This window comes from Sinocyclocheilus anshuiensis, unplaced genomic scaffold, assembly GCF_001515605.1.
Source record: "Sinocyclocheilus anshuiensis isolate Anshui unplaced genomic scaffold, SAMN03320099.WGS_v1.1 scaffold168, whole genome shotgun sequence".
Lineage (NCBI taxonomy): Eukaryota > Metazoa > Chordata > Actinopteri > Cypriniformes > Cyprinidae > Sinocyclocheilus > Sinocyclocheilus anshuiensis.
In genome coordinates this window covers 536,632-553,331 of record NW_015557060.1, presented here as the reverse complement: position 1 = coordinate 553,331, position 16,700 = coordinate 536,632, and the positions used below count along the sequence as shown (strand labels likewise).

At 39.3% G+C, this 16,700-nt stretch overlaps 1 protein-coding gene across 2 annotated transcripts in view; it reads right to left on the bottom strand.

Annotated features, from left to right (window-relative positions):
* Positions 1-106: 106 nt before the first annotated feature.
* Positions 107-16,700, bottom strand: part of LOC107676484 (protein FAM214A) — a 37,204-nt gene continuing 20,610 nt past the window's right edge. The window contains exons 2-12 of one of the 2 annotated variants that reach the window (XM_016471035.1): positions 8,960-9,144; positions 8,309-8,511; positions 8,098-8,223; positions 6,124-7,696; positions 5,854-5,970; positions 4,653-4,741; positions 4,361-4,457; positions 3,950-4,108; positions 3,672-3,740; positions 2,102-2,301; positions 107-948 (exon numbers count right to left, since the gene is read on the bottom strand). In XM_016471035.1, coding sequence (XP_016326521.1) covers positions 795-948; positions 2,102-2,301; positions 3,672-3,740; positions 3,950-4,108; positions 4,361-4,457; positions 4,653-4,741; positions 5,854-5,970; positions 6,124-7,696; positions 8,098-8,223; positions 8,309-8,511; positions 8,960-9,144 — 2,972 coding nt within the window. In that variant the 3' untranslated portion in view covers positions 107-794. Of the gene's footprint in view, positions 949-2,101; positions 2,347-3,671; positions 3,741-3,949; positions 4,109-4,360; positions 4,458-4,652; positions 4,742-5,853; positions 5,971-6,123; positions 7,697-8,097; positions 8,224-8,308; positions 8,512-8,959; positions 9,145-16,700 lie in introns of those variants that run through there. The other variant, XM_016471036.1, reaches the window with a different exon arrangement.

Below are 16,700 nucleotides of genomic sequence, written 5' to 3'. Positions count from 1 at the left end.
ACACACACACACACACACACACACACACACACACACACACACACACACACACACACACACACGGTTGTTTGTATTTTTAAGTAGTCAAAAACAGAGCACAACTATATGCATGTTTAAAGGTAATTTTATAGATATAATATATAATTATTTTATTTAAGATCTGAAAGACAAAAATACATGGTATGATTGAAACATATCTTGCACTACATCATAATGTTTTGCACAACAGGCATCACATGTGCAGTAAATGAAAGTTCAATTTAAATATTAAATAAATGATGACAAAAAAAGTAAATATGTAAACACTAAGCTAGTAAGATATTTGTTTTTCTATTGCAACACTTCCGATTAAAGTGGTTTGGTAACAGTACAAAGAAAAAAGTCATTGAACAAATCTCATTTTCTTCCAGTTGTGGTGAAAAAACACAGTGCTCTTCAAACATCCTTGCAGTTATTCAGTTACTTGACTTTTGTTTTTAAAAAATGGTCCGTTGATTTCGTTTTTTGCTGCATCATATCTGTTCACGCCATGCCGAACGTTTGGAAAGAAGTCTAAATGAAAACTCCCAACCATCTGTTGTTTTAAACCTAATAATGTTGAAGCACTGAAGATTAATTTGTGTGTATTTTAGGAAAGGGGGCATTAATGTGAACTGTCCTTCTGTGCATGTGTATGTGCGCTTTTAGTGGGCTTCTCTTTTTTTAATTCCCATACAAGCAGATGACAGATTTGGATTTAGTAAGGCCCCTGTGCTGGATTAAAATCAGAACAGACTTGACTAGACTAGATTAAATTAGCATCTGGGAGAGAAAGGGGGGTCGGCAGGTGACTCTGTGAATGACTTGAGCTCATAGGCAGCACCACTGTCCACTTCCATGGATTTACGGGAGAAAAGGAGCCGGATGTCCCGATGGAGGTAGATCTTTCCAGATTTGGAGCTCTGGAACCTAAGAGACAGATGGAAGAGAGAAAAAAGGCAAACAGTTAATAAGGCTCACTAATGCATACAAAACAACTAATCCGACATAATTTGCTAACACAGCTTGCTAATGAGTTTCCTTGTCTTCCTCTAGGGGGCGTTGGATAGTTCATAGAGTGCGCGTGCATTGTTGTTGCTTTTTTGTCTTGTGGGACAGATTATACTAGATTATATACTATGCTAAAACGTTATAACTATTTGAATGTGTTTATTAAAATAGTCTGTGTCTGGCATTCAATTGGAACTCTTAAAATTCTTATCTAGTAATCACAAAAGACTGTCCATCTTGATCATAAAGTATTTTATTCTATTTATGCAGCAGTGGTCTAAATAATTATTTAATTCATAATCATTATAATTACTTTTAATTATCATTCAAAATTGAAGACAACATCTAGGCTGCCCTTTCCAGGGATCTTTTCCACACTAATTGCATGCTAATTCTACTCATTTATTCCATTTTTATTGGTTGAACACATGAGAAATTGTCTACACGAGTATTTGAAAATTCATGACCCACTGAGCCTAAATCTGAAACTGAAAATACTCATTTTAATATGGAATTTATTTGGTATTGCCTTCTAAAAAACGTAAACTTCAAAGCACTTATAATGTCGCATTACTGTAAATTCAAGCTCTTTTTGACTAAATATCACCATCAGACAACATTTACTTAAAATATAACTACACCCATTTCATGTGTACGCTGTTTTTCCACATGTTTTTTGTTCTGTTTATCAGTGCTTAATTTAGCTGAAAAGTAAACCTGACAAACAGTTTTGGAGACTCAGTTCCTTATTCAAGTAGATAAGAGCTGTACTTTCATGACTAGAAAATAGCTGCCTGGAAATGAACAGACTTGCTCTAATAAGGACTTAAAAAGAGCACTGCATTTTCACACACCTTATCAGGCAACCTCTGGGGGCTAATTAAAATGAGTATACATATTCAAGAATAGGCATGTCGGGGCCACAAGCTGCCTGTTAAGCAAGTGTGGTCTTGACCAAAAGCACTTGACAGCATCATCTGACAGCAAACAATGAGCATTTCAGCCCTGTATTCCAGAAAGAAAATCCTCAAGTGAGCACTTAAGGTGGTCAGCTTCACGCCATGGTACCGACCTCAGATGGACGAGGTAGCGGAGGCTTCGTCCTTGACTCAGTTGGGATGGCTTTTTGTTGTTATGTCCATTGAACTCGCGTTTGACTGGGACTGAGAAGGTTCTCTGCCGCAGGAATGTCTGATGGCTGGCGGGCATTTCTCTCAGATCATACATCACCACAAACATCTTCACCACTGTCTTATTGGGGTTAAATAAGGTCTGACACACAGAGACAGGAGACAAAACATCCGCTGAGCATCAAAGCTACAGAAAATAGAAAACACGAGCATGAATTCATCAAGCAAACTCATTTAAAGTTGCAGTCAGTGAGCATTTCATCAGAAACAGATGCTAATTATCGGAGTGGGTGGAAATCCATTAAAACCTCTATTAAAATAACAGTTTTATTTTACTATCGTCCAAAATCATTCATTAAAAACACTGCATCAGAGTGATTCATTCATGACTAAACCTGTTGAAAAAACCAGCATATGCTGGTGAGGTATGTTTTGACGCTGGGATGCTGGTTTAAGCTGGTCCTTTGCTGGTTTATGCTGGTCCTTTTGCTGGTTTATGCTGGTCATGTGCTGGCAAAGGACCAGCTTAAACCAGCAAAGGACCAGCTTAAACCAGCAAAGGACCAGCTTAAACCAGCAAAGGACCAGCTTAAACCAGCAAAGGACCAGCTTAAACCAGCAAAGGACCAGCTTAAACCAGCAAAGGACCAGCTTAAACCAGCAAAGGACCAGCTTAAACCAGCAAAGGACCAGCTTAAACCAGCAAAGGACCAGCTTAAACCAGCAAAGGACCAGCTTAAACCAGCAAAGGACCAGCTTAAACCAGCAAAGGACCAGCTTAAACCAGCAAAGGACCAGCTTAAACCAGCAAAGGACCAGCTTAAACCAGCAAAGGACCAGCTTAAACCAGCAAAGGACCAGCTTAAACCAGCAAAGGACCAGCTTAAACCAGCAAAGGACCAGCTTAAACCAGCAAAGGACCAGCTTAAACCAGCAAAGGACCAGCTTAAACCAGCAAAGGACCAGCTTAAACCAGCAAAGGACCAGCTTAAACCAGCAAAGGACCAGCTTAAACCAGCAAAGGACCAGCTTAAACCAGCAAAGGACCAGCTTAAACCAGCAAAGGACCAGCTTAAACCAGCATCCCAGCGTCAAAACATACCTAACCAGCATATGCTGTTTTTTTCAACAGGGAATGCAAATCAAAGACTTTAAAGGAAGCACAGGTACTGACAACATTTAGTGTGATAATGTCAATTATCATGAAAAAGCCTGCTCATTTTTTTTTAAAGATTTAGACAGGCTATGAAAGGACCACACTGGAAAGGTTAGAAAGTGATACGTTTTTCTTTCTATTCTTCTGTTTACATAATGTAATTCCGACATATTCACCAGTAGAGGGCGCATCTGTAAACTATTTTAAGGGTTGATATTTTCCTTTGTTCTCACAATGCAGTCTGGTTATTACACATACTTGTGAGTAGTTATTATTCATTCGAAAAAGTGTGTCATGACCATGACACACAGTTTGTAAGCATTTAATTATGTTTTATAACATAAGTTGATGCTTACCACTTGAATGGTTCCTGAAGGAGGTACTCGATATCCCCTCTTACCGAGAGACTCCAAGTTTATGACACCCTAAAGAGAAGCAGGAGAATTCAATATAGATAAAGTATGAGCCTTTTAAATAGCATAACAATTGATAATAACATTATGGACTCCTTCACAGGTGTTACGTTTCTGTATTTACACAACTGTACTAATCGAAGAAAGGGGAGAAAAAAAATATAGTAACATACCCCCGACAAGTACACAAAATATCCAAGTAACTCAGCTTGGGTCATTACCATGTAGGGGGAAGGTGCGTTATCATCAGAGACGCTGTAGAATGACACGTCAACAGGTAAGGTCATGTGACTGGGGCAGAAAGTTCCGCTGGCGCCAACCTCTGCTGTGAAACCCTCGATTGTGCCCAATGACTCCAAACGATAATTCAGAACACACTCCTACACACATAAACACAAAGAAACATCTATCTATCAATCCAATCTAGTTGAAATTACAACTATGTCTATGAACAAGTCTAGTTTTAACATTCATTAATGACATGGAAATTTTATACATTTTTGAGGCATATGGTAAATGTATGAGCAGGGTAAAAAACAAAACCATTAGACCAAATAAAGAAAGAGGGTGTTGACACAAAGGATTGTTCACTAATTGTGTCTGTGTGTGAGTGAAATTATTTGTTCATCTACCTCAAAGTTTCCCAAAAGGCTGAGGTTGGCGGGTGGAGCGCTGGCACTAAGGATCTGATGCTGAGACTCATCAAAGTATTGTGATCTTTTCAAAACCCTGCAAACACACACACACACACACACAAAGTTTAGTCAGCCATTTTAGGTAGGCTGAGCTTTAGGGATAACTCTAGTGTATGTGTGCACAGCAGATGGCAGTGTATGTAGGAAAGCCTCAGTAAAGGAAATGGCACAGTGAATTATGGTACAATGGCACTACAGCAGAAAATAAAGTGAGGAAAGAAAGTCATACCTCTTATTGGCAGCCCATGGCAGTCCTCTGCAATGAATCAGAGACGTGTCTAAATGAAAATATCCTGTCTGGCTTTTTCTTTGAGGAACCTGAGGGGAAAAAGAAGGAAGCAGATGAACACATTTACATCTTTGTTTTGCAAGCTTGTGACCAATTGCACGTTATATAAATGTCTATACTGATACAACATACTGTACCCAATTTGCAATTGCATATAAGTTTCTTTCAATGTGTATTAACTCTTCATTTACTCTGTCTTATTTAGCCTCTTTAGTTTTTTAAATGTATATGCAAGTACTTAAAGCTCCTGTAATCCTGCAAATACTGTGTGTGTGTGTGTGTGTGTGTGTGTGTGCAATAATATGGTATCTGATGGTAACACTGTGGCTACTATAAAACAAACAAACAAACAAACAAACAGACCAAGGATCTATTTGTTCCCATATCTATCAAAGACAGATTTAAAAGCCACAAATATTCTCAAATATTTTCTAATAATGTAAACATTGATATTTTATGTCAGCTTGCAAATAATTGGCATGCGTTGATTTTTTCCTATCCTTATCTCTAACCCTAATCATTAACTACCTGTAAAATCCGTGGGAAATGATAAAAAAGTCGATAAAGTTTTAAATTTCTTAATCAGATAAAAACTAAACTAATCTTACTGGAGAGGAATTTTGTACATAAAAATGCAGTACATAGTACCTTTTTTTTTTTAGACTGGTCATGTCTTGCAGAAAATGCTGATCAAAACAGTTTAGTTGTTTGCAACATTTAATGAAAACCAATAGAAAGAGTGAGAATTACATTTGAGTGGATCTCTAGAGAACAAGAGCACCACTCATCTGCAGTAACAGCACCAAACTCCCACACACAGAGAAGTGCCTGAGCCATACGGTACAAATCAGAACTCATTCTGCCATCGGTATGATTTGAAAACACTCATGACTTAATTTACTAAGAGTATTAATGGAAAGTATTAATAAAGTGTTGAAAGAAGTTATTATTGTAAGTCTATGGCCCATAAGACTTCATTAGCATGTCATCTAGGAGGCATAGAAACTGTGGACAGCATTTGAGACAAACAAGAAGTGATTCAGTAGATGAGTCACAGACACAAAGACTCTGGGGCCCTTTCAGTAAGATGCTGTGCTATAATCTCTGTGTTGGAGAGTGACAGAGAGATCTATAGTCTTACCGGGCTGGAGAGGAGAGGTAGGCCTGTGCAGGGGTGGAAGGCTTTTGTTGCAGTTCCGTCTATGGAGTGGCGATTCTGTTTTTTCCAGTTACTGCATGACTTCAATGGGGAGGGTCTCTGTTAATACAAAGACAGAGAGGAGAAATTCAGCAGTGGGTTTCAAATAAAGGTTTTAAAACATAACAAGAAACCCATGTATGCTTATAAACCCACTTGACCTTAGTGCATTTACACATAAAAAACGCATAAGAGAGAGACATATCAACTCACAGTGTGATTGCTCTGGGCAGGACTGGAGGTGTTGCAAGTAAGGTTGGCTGGTGTGCTCGAGGGAGAAGCCCAGGGCTCCTGGTTCTCATCCTTCTCAGGACAAGTGGACCCATTCCAGACATCCTTTTCTGCTCCTTTCTCACGGTTTGCCTCTTGGGTCTTGAAGGGCTGGAGGTATCCAGTTCGGGTCAGGCCATTCTCCTGAGGAGAGCTTGCATGGCTAGAGTAGCTATTCAAGGAGGTCCAGGACTCTCTACTGGCATACTGTTGCTTATTAGTTGCCGTTAAAGGCTGTGATTTTGTGACGCTGTGGTCTTCAAGTTTTAAACCGGCCACATTTTGCGGTCTAGGGGAACAGTCCCGCTTACAGCGATGAGAGTCAGGAGATCTGCAACATTTTGTTGCTTGAGAAATACGAGGATCTGTGCTTGCCTCACCATTGGGTGCACTTGAAGACTTCTCATGGCTTGATGATACAAAGCCATTTGTCTGCACTCCATGATTTGTCTCAACCTGTTCGGTTTGAGAGGTCTTCAATTTATAGGTGCCATTCAGGAGACTGTAGGAATGTTGCAGTCGCTCCTGAATCAACCTGGAGATGTCCTGAACTGCATCTGCAATCAGAGAACCCTCAGCAGACTGGTCACTGAGTACCAGGCGCCTACAAGTCGAGAGTTTTGGGGACGTTTTTGATTCGCGGTCGACTCTGTCCAGCCGTGTTCTGCTTCTAGGGCTCAAGGGGGTGTCAAAGAGAGAAGACCGGCTCCTCTCAGGGATTTCTGGACTGGTTCCATTGTGGTTTTGAGGCTGGGGGACTGGGAAGAGGGGCTCTTTGGATTTCTTCAAGCGCTCCTTATCCTGCGATGAGTTCCTGGTTGTTTTGTGTCCTGGCGGTTCTTGAGAAATGAAGAGCGCATCAGGGAGATGGGGAGCTGTAGGGTCGCATAAATTCAGTCGCTGAGCAATGCGAGCAATGACTTCCTGTCTCTCCTGAAGCAGGGAGCCAATGAGGGGGTTGGTTTCACCTGAGATGGAGCTGGGACATGGGCTGGGGGTAACTAAAGGGTCAGTAATGGAGAGTGATTTAAAACCACGAATTGGTGACTCCACACTTGAGGTCTTCGGGCTCTCCGCCCCATCAGTACACAAGTTATATGCCTCTGTAGGGGGGATGTCCACACCGCCGTTCAGCCGAGAGTACAGCCACTTGACGGCTTTGCCTGGTGGGAGAGGGGATTCAGGGCGAGGGTGGCATTTACGGGTGTTAAGAGGGCTGTGGGGAGGTGGAGAAGGGCGTAGAGGCCTGGAGAAGAGTGGAGATCCTGGCATACGGAGGGAACTGCGATTCTCTCCAGGATGGTTCCTACCCTCTCCACGCTCCAGGTTTCTCTTGCCCAAAGAAGCTATACCTGAGTGAATGCTACATTTCAGAATGGGGTATTTGGGCTGGCGAGGCAAAGACTGAACCCGCACTTTGAGAGCGACACTATGTGACACGTTCGGGACAGGGAAAGCATGTTCAGAGGGTGTTTGTGAGAAGTTCCATAGCAGTTCTTCATCAGCTGCACTTATTCTGCAAAATACAGCAAATGGGATTGTTAATAAATCCATTCTTATGTAAACTGTTGCACTGAATCGAATGATACAATGTATGTAATGTATGACTTTCTGTCTTTCTTCTTTTCTCTCTTGACTCCCCTGACTTCCTGTCTCTTCTGAAACATTCCTATAGTCTCCTGAAAGGCACATATAAAATCTTCTGGAAGGTTTTACACACTATTTACACACATTATTTTTCTGCTTGCGTTTCATTAACAAATCCCATGGAATCACCTAGTGAGAACCCTACCTAGGATCCTACCTAAATGTAATGTAGCTTCACATTTATCCTTTACAAAGATGGCATCCTTTTTGAAGGATAAATGTCATCATTTCTTCCTACCCTTGAAAGTGTTTGTATGTAGAGTATGTTACCTGTATAGGATGTTTCTAGGTACAAGTCCGTGAGAGGCACTGAGCCATGCGCTGAGCTGCGAGAAAAACACGTAGGAACGCACAGCCAACAGCAAGGTTTTCTCCTCGGTAAATCGATCTCCACTCCTGCAACAAACACCAACTTTGTTAAAATTCCCTAGACCTGTGGGAAAGAATGTGTATTGGAAGTACTGTAAAGAGCAAGTCTTACTGTCTGGGCACTGGCTGTAAAGTCCATCTCTCTAGTAAGAGCGCATCTTGCTTTATTGCTGGATCATTTAGGTCTGTGCAGTCTGTGGTCGGACCTTCATCGCTATAGCAACAGTCAGGAAGCAGCATCACCTCAATCATGATGGGGATGTGATTGCGCCATAGTAACATGACCTCTGACCTTGTTCTTCTTGCCTGACGACACTGCATTGGGGAAAAAGTTTTGTTGTTTACTACATAACACTGTCTGACCTGTAACTGGTTTTGACAGAGTGCTAGTCTAGGGGAGTTGGAAAATGAGCCTATTTTCAAAAATAGTGGAGTGTTCCTTTAAGATGCAAAATAACAAACATTATGCACAACAACCTGTGAGTCATTAACCTAAAGGTGAAGTGTACAATTTCTGTCATGACCAAACATTCTGACTGTTTTCAAACAGGTTTCCAAACAGAAATCCCTGTCTGTCCTCATTAATAGAGAACAAGAAGTTGAAAAGATAATGTTATGTTATAAATAATCTCAGAGATACACATCTGTTGATGACAACATGAGGACATAATTTACTGCTTGTTAACATTGGATTTTACTCTTACAAATTGTGAAATGTAACTACATGCCCCTCCTTGGGTTAATAAAAAAAGGTGTAACCCACCTGTGGTATTTTGTCGCTGCATTCATGTTTGGTAAGGACAGGCATAGCAGACTGGGCAGGTGGGCAGTGAACACCCTCTGTCCGCCCCTTTACGGAACATTCCGGAGTCCGTCCTTCTGTGATCAGGAGTGTCAGGAACACCAGGAAGTCCTCAGCATCATACTCAAAGAACTCCTCTGCTGCTTCTAAAAAGACAGAGTTGAGACATCGATTGAGTTAGTGACATGTTGCCATTTTTTCATTCAAAAACCTCAGAGCATATTACTCAGATAGCTGGTAGTATATCCTCTCAGAGTTATAAACTCTCACATCGGGATTACTGGATTATGTTGAAAATCACTTTTTGGTTCTTATAAGACACACTTTAAAACTTTTTTCTTTCCTTGGGTTGGGACATACTGAGTGGTTTGTCCGCAGTTTACATCACAGTGTGGAAAAACTTCTACTACTTGCTAATGCTAGTCAGTTAATGGAGAAACCAACCTACTCTAAAACTGGATAAAAATATGTATGTACCCTTTGAATAAAATTATATATCTTCTATAAAGTTTAGCAACTTTTCTAAGTGCACTAGCATACAGTAAAGTGACCAGATGTGCCACTTCACGGGAACACGTTCTGCATTGGATCTTGCGGTACTTTGATGTAATACAACGATCGAGCAGCGCAGCGCAAACAGCCAACACCTGGTTATTTTAGGCAATTTAGAAATCCTGGGCAGAACGTTTCCTCGGGAAGTGGCACGTCTGGTCACCTTAGCGTATAGATCCTGAATGCTATCGATTAGCCTCAAAGCTAATGAACATGGACTAGAAACCCACAAAACTTCAATTTTGATTTCATGTGGTTTACTACCAATGGTTACTGAAACATTAGAAGTAGATTTAACTTCTGTTTTCATACATCCAGAAACACATAGCCAGTTTCACAGTTCCAGAGAAGATAACACTGTTTATGCATAGCAAACAATCTTTGCTCTGTTTACCAGCTGTGAAAACTGGGCTAAGCAAACACGCATTCACCAGCGTATTTTCCAGCAGCAAAACATACCTGATCAACAGCTTAATAAGAAACCAGCTGTCTGGATTTAAATGGAATGTAGAAACGCGTGTTAAATGCGACACACCAGATTCTGAGTCAGAAATTCCAAAACACCGCTGGATTTGACACCAACAACCTGTTTGAATAATACCAACACTACTGTGATACGTGTGAAAAATAAAGCTGACAATTCAAATTAGGCCTCGTAATAGGTAAAGCATTTGCTGTCATAATCATCCCAATTAAAACTCGAGGTGCAGGTGAGTCCACATAATTTGATATTACACATACGGAGCAGTTCACAGCATTAGTTGTGTTGGTGATTATTCCATGTTTGCTGAGAACCAGATAGAACTGAGATTCATGAGAGTAGGTTTACCCACAGCTTTGAGCTGCAAACAAAAGTGTCTACATGGCAGTTGAGGTCCGTTACAGTCGGCCAATGGGCCTATTGTTCTCGTAGCGTCAGACTCCCAGGACAACAGGGCCAACAGAGAGTATCCCATCCCTGACTGCACAGCCGTCTCTCTCCCTCTCTCTATTATCATCTAAAGGTGTGTGTTTTCATAGTTTGTGAACCAAAACAGTATTCCACAGAAATGACATGAAATCATGTCACAGCATTCCACACAAAGTGTGTTTTGCCAAAGAAAAGTGATTACAATTGTGTGTGTGTGAGAGAGAGAGAAGAGTGTTAAATATTAGTAATTTAAGTACTAAAAAAAGTTTCTGAAATTAATTAACTCATTTAAAAAACATTGGTGATGTGTTGGTTGTTGGTTGCCACATATGAATATAATTTCTCAGACTAGCAGTTGAAATCCAGTTGTTAAATATAATTCTCTTGATGGAGTGTTAAATGTTCTGATCCAAATTTTCTTTTTCAACATGAGGCTGAAAAGGCACAGCATACACAGAATGATCCATGGGGTGGAGTACACTCAATATATCTCTGCAAAGAGAAAGAGTCTATTGATGCTCTTAATTTTTGGTAGGGTTATGTCAAAACAATACTGATTCAAGTCTATTTCAGGAATCTTTTCGTTGCTCCAATCTGTCAGTGGATTGGAAACCACATTTCACAACAGGGCTCTTATGGTGTCTGGCTGAATGAATGAACCTTTTTTCCAGTTCCATACTGGAGATACTTTTAGCCAGAACATGTCAGCTGGTGGTCACAAAGTGAATACACAAACTGTGGTTTCTTTGTGGCAAAAATAATGCTATGCAAACCAATTACGATCCAGAAAAACCAATGGGTGGAGACACAGAATAGCTGTTGGACTATTAAGACCGGGAAAACAACAACATACTGTGAAGAACTGCTATATGACCCACTTTTGTGGAATATACTCTCTTTCCTACTTTCACAAAAAGAAAAATAAACATGTTCTTCTATATATTGGCATTTACTGGCATTCGTTCATGAAATTAAAAGCACAGTTTACCAAAAGCTACAGGAAAAGCCCATATAGGACTTTTGCTAAAGGTACTTAAATAGGGAGCTGTTAGACTGAGATAAAGTCTTCTAAAGTCACGTCAGAATGATTTTATCATGAGATGAGTGCATGAACACCACTACAATGTCATATTCATTACAAATTCTGATTTCTTTGACCCAAAATTCAAAGTTAGAGGCATGTAATGGTATTTTATTCAGTAATGACGATAAATAGTTGGTGTCAGAGACATTGCATTGTGGACAGTGCTAAAACTTTAAAATCACAGTAGGATTAGAAGTAGAAACTTCTCTTTTCCAGCTATTAACATTCAACTCACCTTTGAAATACTAAATTAAATGTGTATTAAACAAAAAACATAAAAAACAAAACAAAACAAAATAAAACAAGATTCTAAGATGTAGAGCTCTAGCAAGGGAAGGGACATTATTAAGTTTGCCTTCAATAAGTACCCTATGACATCATCCTCCTCTTGGTTGTCCACATTTCCAGCACAAGCACAGCTCCGAGTCAATGGGAGGGGTCAGGAAACTTCTGCCCAATCAGCACTTTCCAAGCTCCTGCCAATCACGAAAGCAGCACAGAAGGCGGAGAAAAGCCACGTGCAGTGCTAGCGTCACCCCCAGCGAACAGCTGATAGTTAATCTCGCGTGACTCTGTGAAACAAAGAGCCAGATCTCTGCAGAGTCTGTGCTGGCAATACCATGACAGCAGATAATGATATTTGTTCCTGTTTATTCCTGCCATGTTTACATATAAACTCGTCAGCATTACGTAAATGCAATCTTATAAGAGCCTGAAGAATCTCAAGGCTTTTTAGGTTGTGTAGTGGGAGGTGTATTTGTCAGGCCTGTTTTTTACTGCACTGGCTGGCTGTTGCAGTATGCATTTCCATATGCGTGTGTGTGTACACACATTCTTACAGGGAACTCCTCCCACGTGCTAACTGCATGAGGAGAAACCGCAGACAACAGAGCGAGAAAGAAAGGGGTTGAAACTGCCAGCTGAACGGGAGGAGTAAAAAAGGGGAGAGAAAGACAGAGCCAGAGTATTTCCCTCATGTAGGTTAAAGGTAAAGTTTCAGCAGGGGAGGAAAGACAGAACACTGGGTTCAGACAGGGAGGAGGAGCAAACGTGAGGCAGAAAAATACAACACAAAGGAAGAATAAATTACCAGCACCCCATAGATTTCTTTTTTTGTTATGAACTGCCTGAACTTATTTTCTCATGCAATCCAAAAAAAAAAAAAAGAGTCTAAAATCAGTCAGATTAATGAGACTGGAAAAAAAACAAAACAAAACAAAAAAAAATAAATAAATTGCGACATAAAACCGCACAAACAAAACAAAAAAATACAAATAATTTATATTACAAAATACATAATACATAATACAAAAAGCAAAAATCTGTCAGATTAATGAGGCTGGAAAACAAAACAAAACAAAACAAAAAAAAAGAGAAAACAAAACAAATAAATTACGACATAAAACCACAAACAAAACAAAACAAAACAAAAAACACTACAGCATAAAACAAAAAGCAAACAAAAAAACATTACAACTTAAAAAGCAAAACATAAAACAAAACAATTACAAAAATAAAAAAAATATTACAACAAAACAAAGCAAACAAAAAACACAAACAAAAAAATTACTTGATTACACAAGTAGCTGTTTTCCAAAATAACACAGCTCATTTACACATTTGGTGTTATGACATAGACATAACATTTTTTTTCACTGCAATAGATATATATGATATACATGCGTGACTATTAGTAGCGTTGCGACATTCCATCTTCCATTCAACTTGTCAAAATAGAATTCACATCAACCTTTTCCACTATATCACCTCTTGCAGTAAGGCTACAAGTGGAGAATGTACTTCTACATAGTGTTATAAATTGTGGTCTGACAGATTCCGTAACGCAATGTAACATAGGAAATAGAAGCATTTGAGTTCAAGTATTTGCGAAGAGCATGTTTCAGGCCTTATTCCCAACTGTTGTAATTAACCTATAGCTTTTCTCTGTCTCAGAGAGTATAGGTGACTCCTGAGTAATTCAGTGATCCAGCCAGTTTTAGACCTGTCCTACCGTACACAAACACACATGTTCGTGACCTGGAGGTGTTCTCACGTGTGCTTGCTGCATTTAAGCATTTGCATATTTTTCCCCTCACATGCCACAGAGTTTGAGTGAGCAGCAAGCAGCATGTGTACCAGATTGTTGGGTCTAGGACAGACCAGTGTTTCTTATATAATACGGCTATTTCAGGCACTTGTGCACTAGAGTATGTATACATGTGCAAATATGAGAGAATGCAACTGGACACTCACTCACATATGCATACACACACACACATCACACGAGCACGAGACAACATGTTCCATCTATATATTCAAACACAAACAGAAAGACAGTATTCTTGTCTATGTTTGACGTCAACACAGGAATGCCGCGTCAGGTTTAAAGGGGTCACACACTGCTACCTTTTACCTTATTTTTGCTGTAAACTAGGGCTGTCAAAAAAAAATGTGAATTTCGAATATTCGTCGAATAAAAAAAAAAAAATAATCAACATTCGAATGCAAAAACGTTGCATTCAAATTGTAGATCTGCGTCAGCCGTCAGGCAGCCTTATCAGTGGCGCACGAAATGTGATGACAATGTAAGTGTCATTGCATTTTAATGCTTCTGTTAGCCTATCCAGTTGAACCCACTAGATGCGGCGCTGCTACGTTGTTCATTCAATATATAGCGGAAAATGAGAGCATCAGTGTGGCGAATATGTTGTTTATGGCTAAACTGAAACCAAGCCGTTCACACAGAACACATATTTATCACATTTTCTAGCGGGGCATCTATCAGCGATGCACTCACGTCTCGCACAAGAGAGCGGCATGTTTAGAAAGCCATGTAAAAAAACATGTCTCAAGACTTTATGGCGGTATTCCCCATCCCACTGTATGTCATGTTTTTAAATGAAGAAAGTAGCCTACTCTTTGTGATTGGTTTTCGGTCCTTTTTATTAAACTATACATACATGCATGGTGCTGTTTTTTCTTCTTCTAATTGTTTAAGCAACTTTATTAATTATATATGGTTTATAAACATTATTTTAAACATTATGCACTTTTTTTCAAAGATAGTCGTGTTATTTTATTACGCTTTGAAGAAATGTGCATAATATTTTGCTCGATGCACCCTCTTGTGGCCTCAGGAGAGAAGCCAAAAGCTTTTTTTCCCCCTAACTGAAATTATGCCTTTTAAATTCGAATATAATTCGAATTTTGATAATATTTAAGTGGAAAATTCGAATTTAGTTTTTCAGTTTTGACAGCCCTACTGTAAACAAAGCCATCATTTAGTTTTTATGACTATTTTCCCCCCTCTCACTGAGAATTAAATGACTGCTTTTACTGTACCTTTAAAATACCTATAAATAAATGCCCTCTGTTATCATTGGCTAACTTTTTCATGTGTTAAAAAGCTGAAATGAACACTAGCGGCAGTAAAGCAGCTCTATCTTTCATTTCAACCAGATGATCCAACAGCAGCTGCATGGATCTCAGGCTGCTTGGCAGACATCTCGGCATGGATGAAAGAACATCACCTGTAGCTCAACCTGGCAAAGACTGAGTTTCTCATCTTCCCTGCCACTCTGAATCTACAGCGTGATTTCACAATCCAGCTAGGTTCATCAACAATTACCCCATCAGAAATCTTGGCGTAATCTTTGATGACCAGCTGACCTTCAAAGACCACAATGCAAAAACCGCTCGATCATGCAGGTTCGCATTGCATAACATCAGAAAGATCAGGCCCTTTCTAACAGAGCATGCTGCACAACTTCTTATCCAGGCCCTTGTCATTTCTAGGCTGGACTACTGCAATGCTCTTCTGGCTGGACTTCCATCATGCACAATCAGACCTCTACAAATGATTCAGAATGCAGCAGCATGACTGGTCTTCAATGAGCCAAAAGGGCCCACATCACACTTCTCTTTTTCTCTTTCGTCAACATTTGACTGCATCCTTAAATAATAATTAAAAAAAAAAACAACAACTTTGCTTTCTCTTTCCTTAATCCCTCCCTGTCTAGCCTGTACTAATCTGAACAATGTCTGAAAGTTTGTATTACAAGCACTTCCTGTGTTTATTTAACTCTTTATGATCAATCACTTGTTGCATTCCTCAATTTTAAGTCGCTTTGGATAAAAGTGTTTGCTAAATGAATAAATGTAAATGCAAAACACCAACAACTTTTATTCCTTATCACACAAATTTGGACTAGTTCTGACACATAACCCACTTCATATGCATGATTTTACTGATTAAGTAAACTTACACGACAGCTCACCTGGTGCAGAATTTTACTTGTGATGAGTGCATGTCCTGTGAAAAATGAGTCACAATAAAAAAGCTAAAACGGCATGTTTGCTTTATCAATTGAGTTTTTTTTTGTTGAAATTGCTTTATCAATTGAGTTTGATGTTTGCTTTCGTTAACACTATCTGTTATGTTTAGTGTAGAGTTTAGTGTAGGTGGTATGTTATTTTCAAAAGCAATAGAGCATTAACTTTTTAGCACCACTCACTGAATATTTCATTTCTGAACTGTTGTGATATGTACAACAACCATAATAATAAAACGTTGCCAGATTCACATTCAATTGTTTTGGATAAAACTGAAAGAACTTTTAGTATAACTCACTGGACATTTCACTTTGAAAGTGTCATGAAATGTGCAAGAAGCAAAGTAAGATGATTTTGCAGATGTGCCACCATGGGCACGTTTTTCCAATGAGTTGCACTATGTAAATGGCAGAAGGCTATAAAAGTGCAGATAAAAATACATTTTATTCATACACTAAGTGAAAATAGCAGTATTTTCTAACTATAGCAATATCCTATTTACACTGTGCAAATAACAATAGATATTATTTACACTATGTAAAAATAGCAGTATTTTCTTTGCAATAAGTGTAAATAGTAGCTAGATGCTACTTAGTGCAAAAATAGCAGACAACTGCACCTCAGTATTGTAATACATTATAAAGCATTATGCAATAATAACATACTGTGTAAATTAGGGCTGTGCAAGAAATCGAATGTGATTTTCATGCGCATCTCGTCAGTAAAGCCGCTTCTGGTGATTAGTAGTAAATCTCCAGCACGTGCTTTCAGATGGAGCGGCATTTACTACACAGAGCCGTAGATCACTGACAAGCTACACAAAA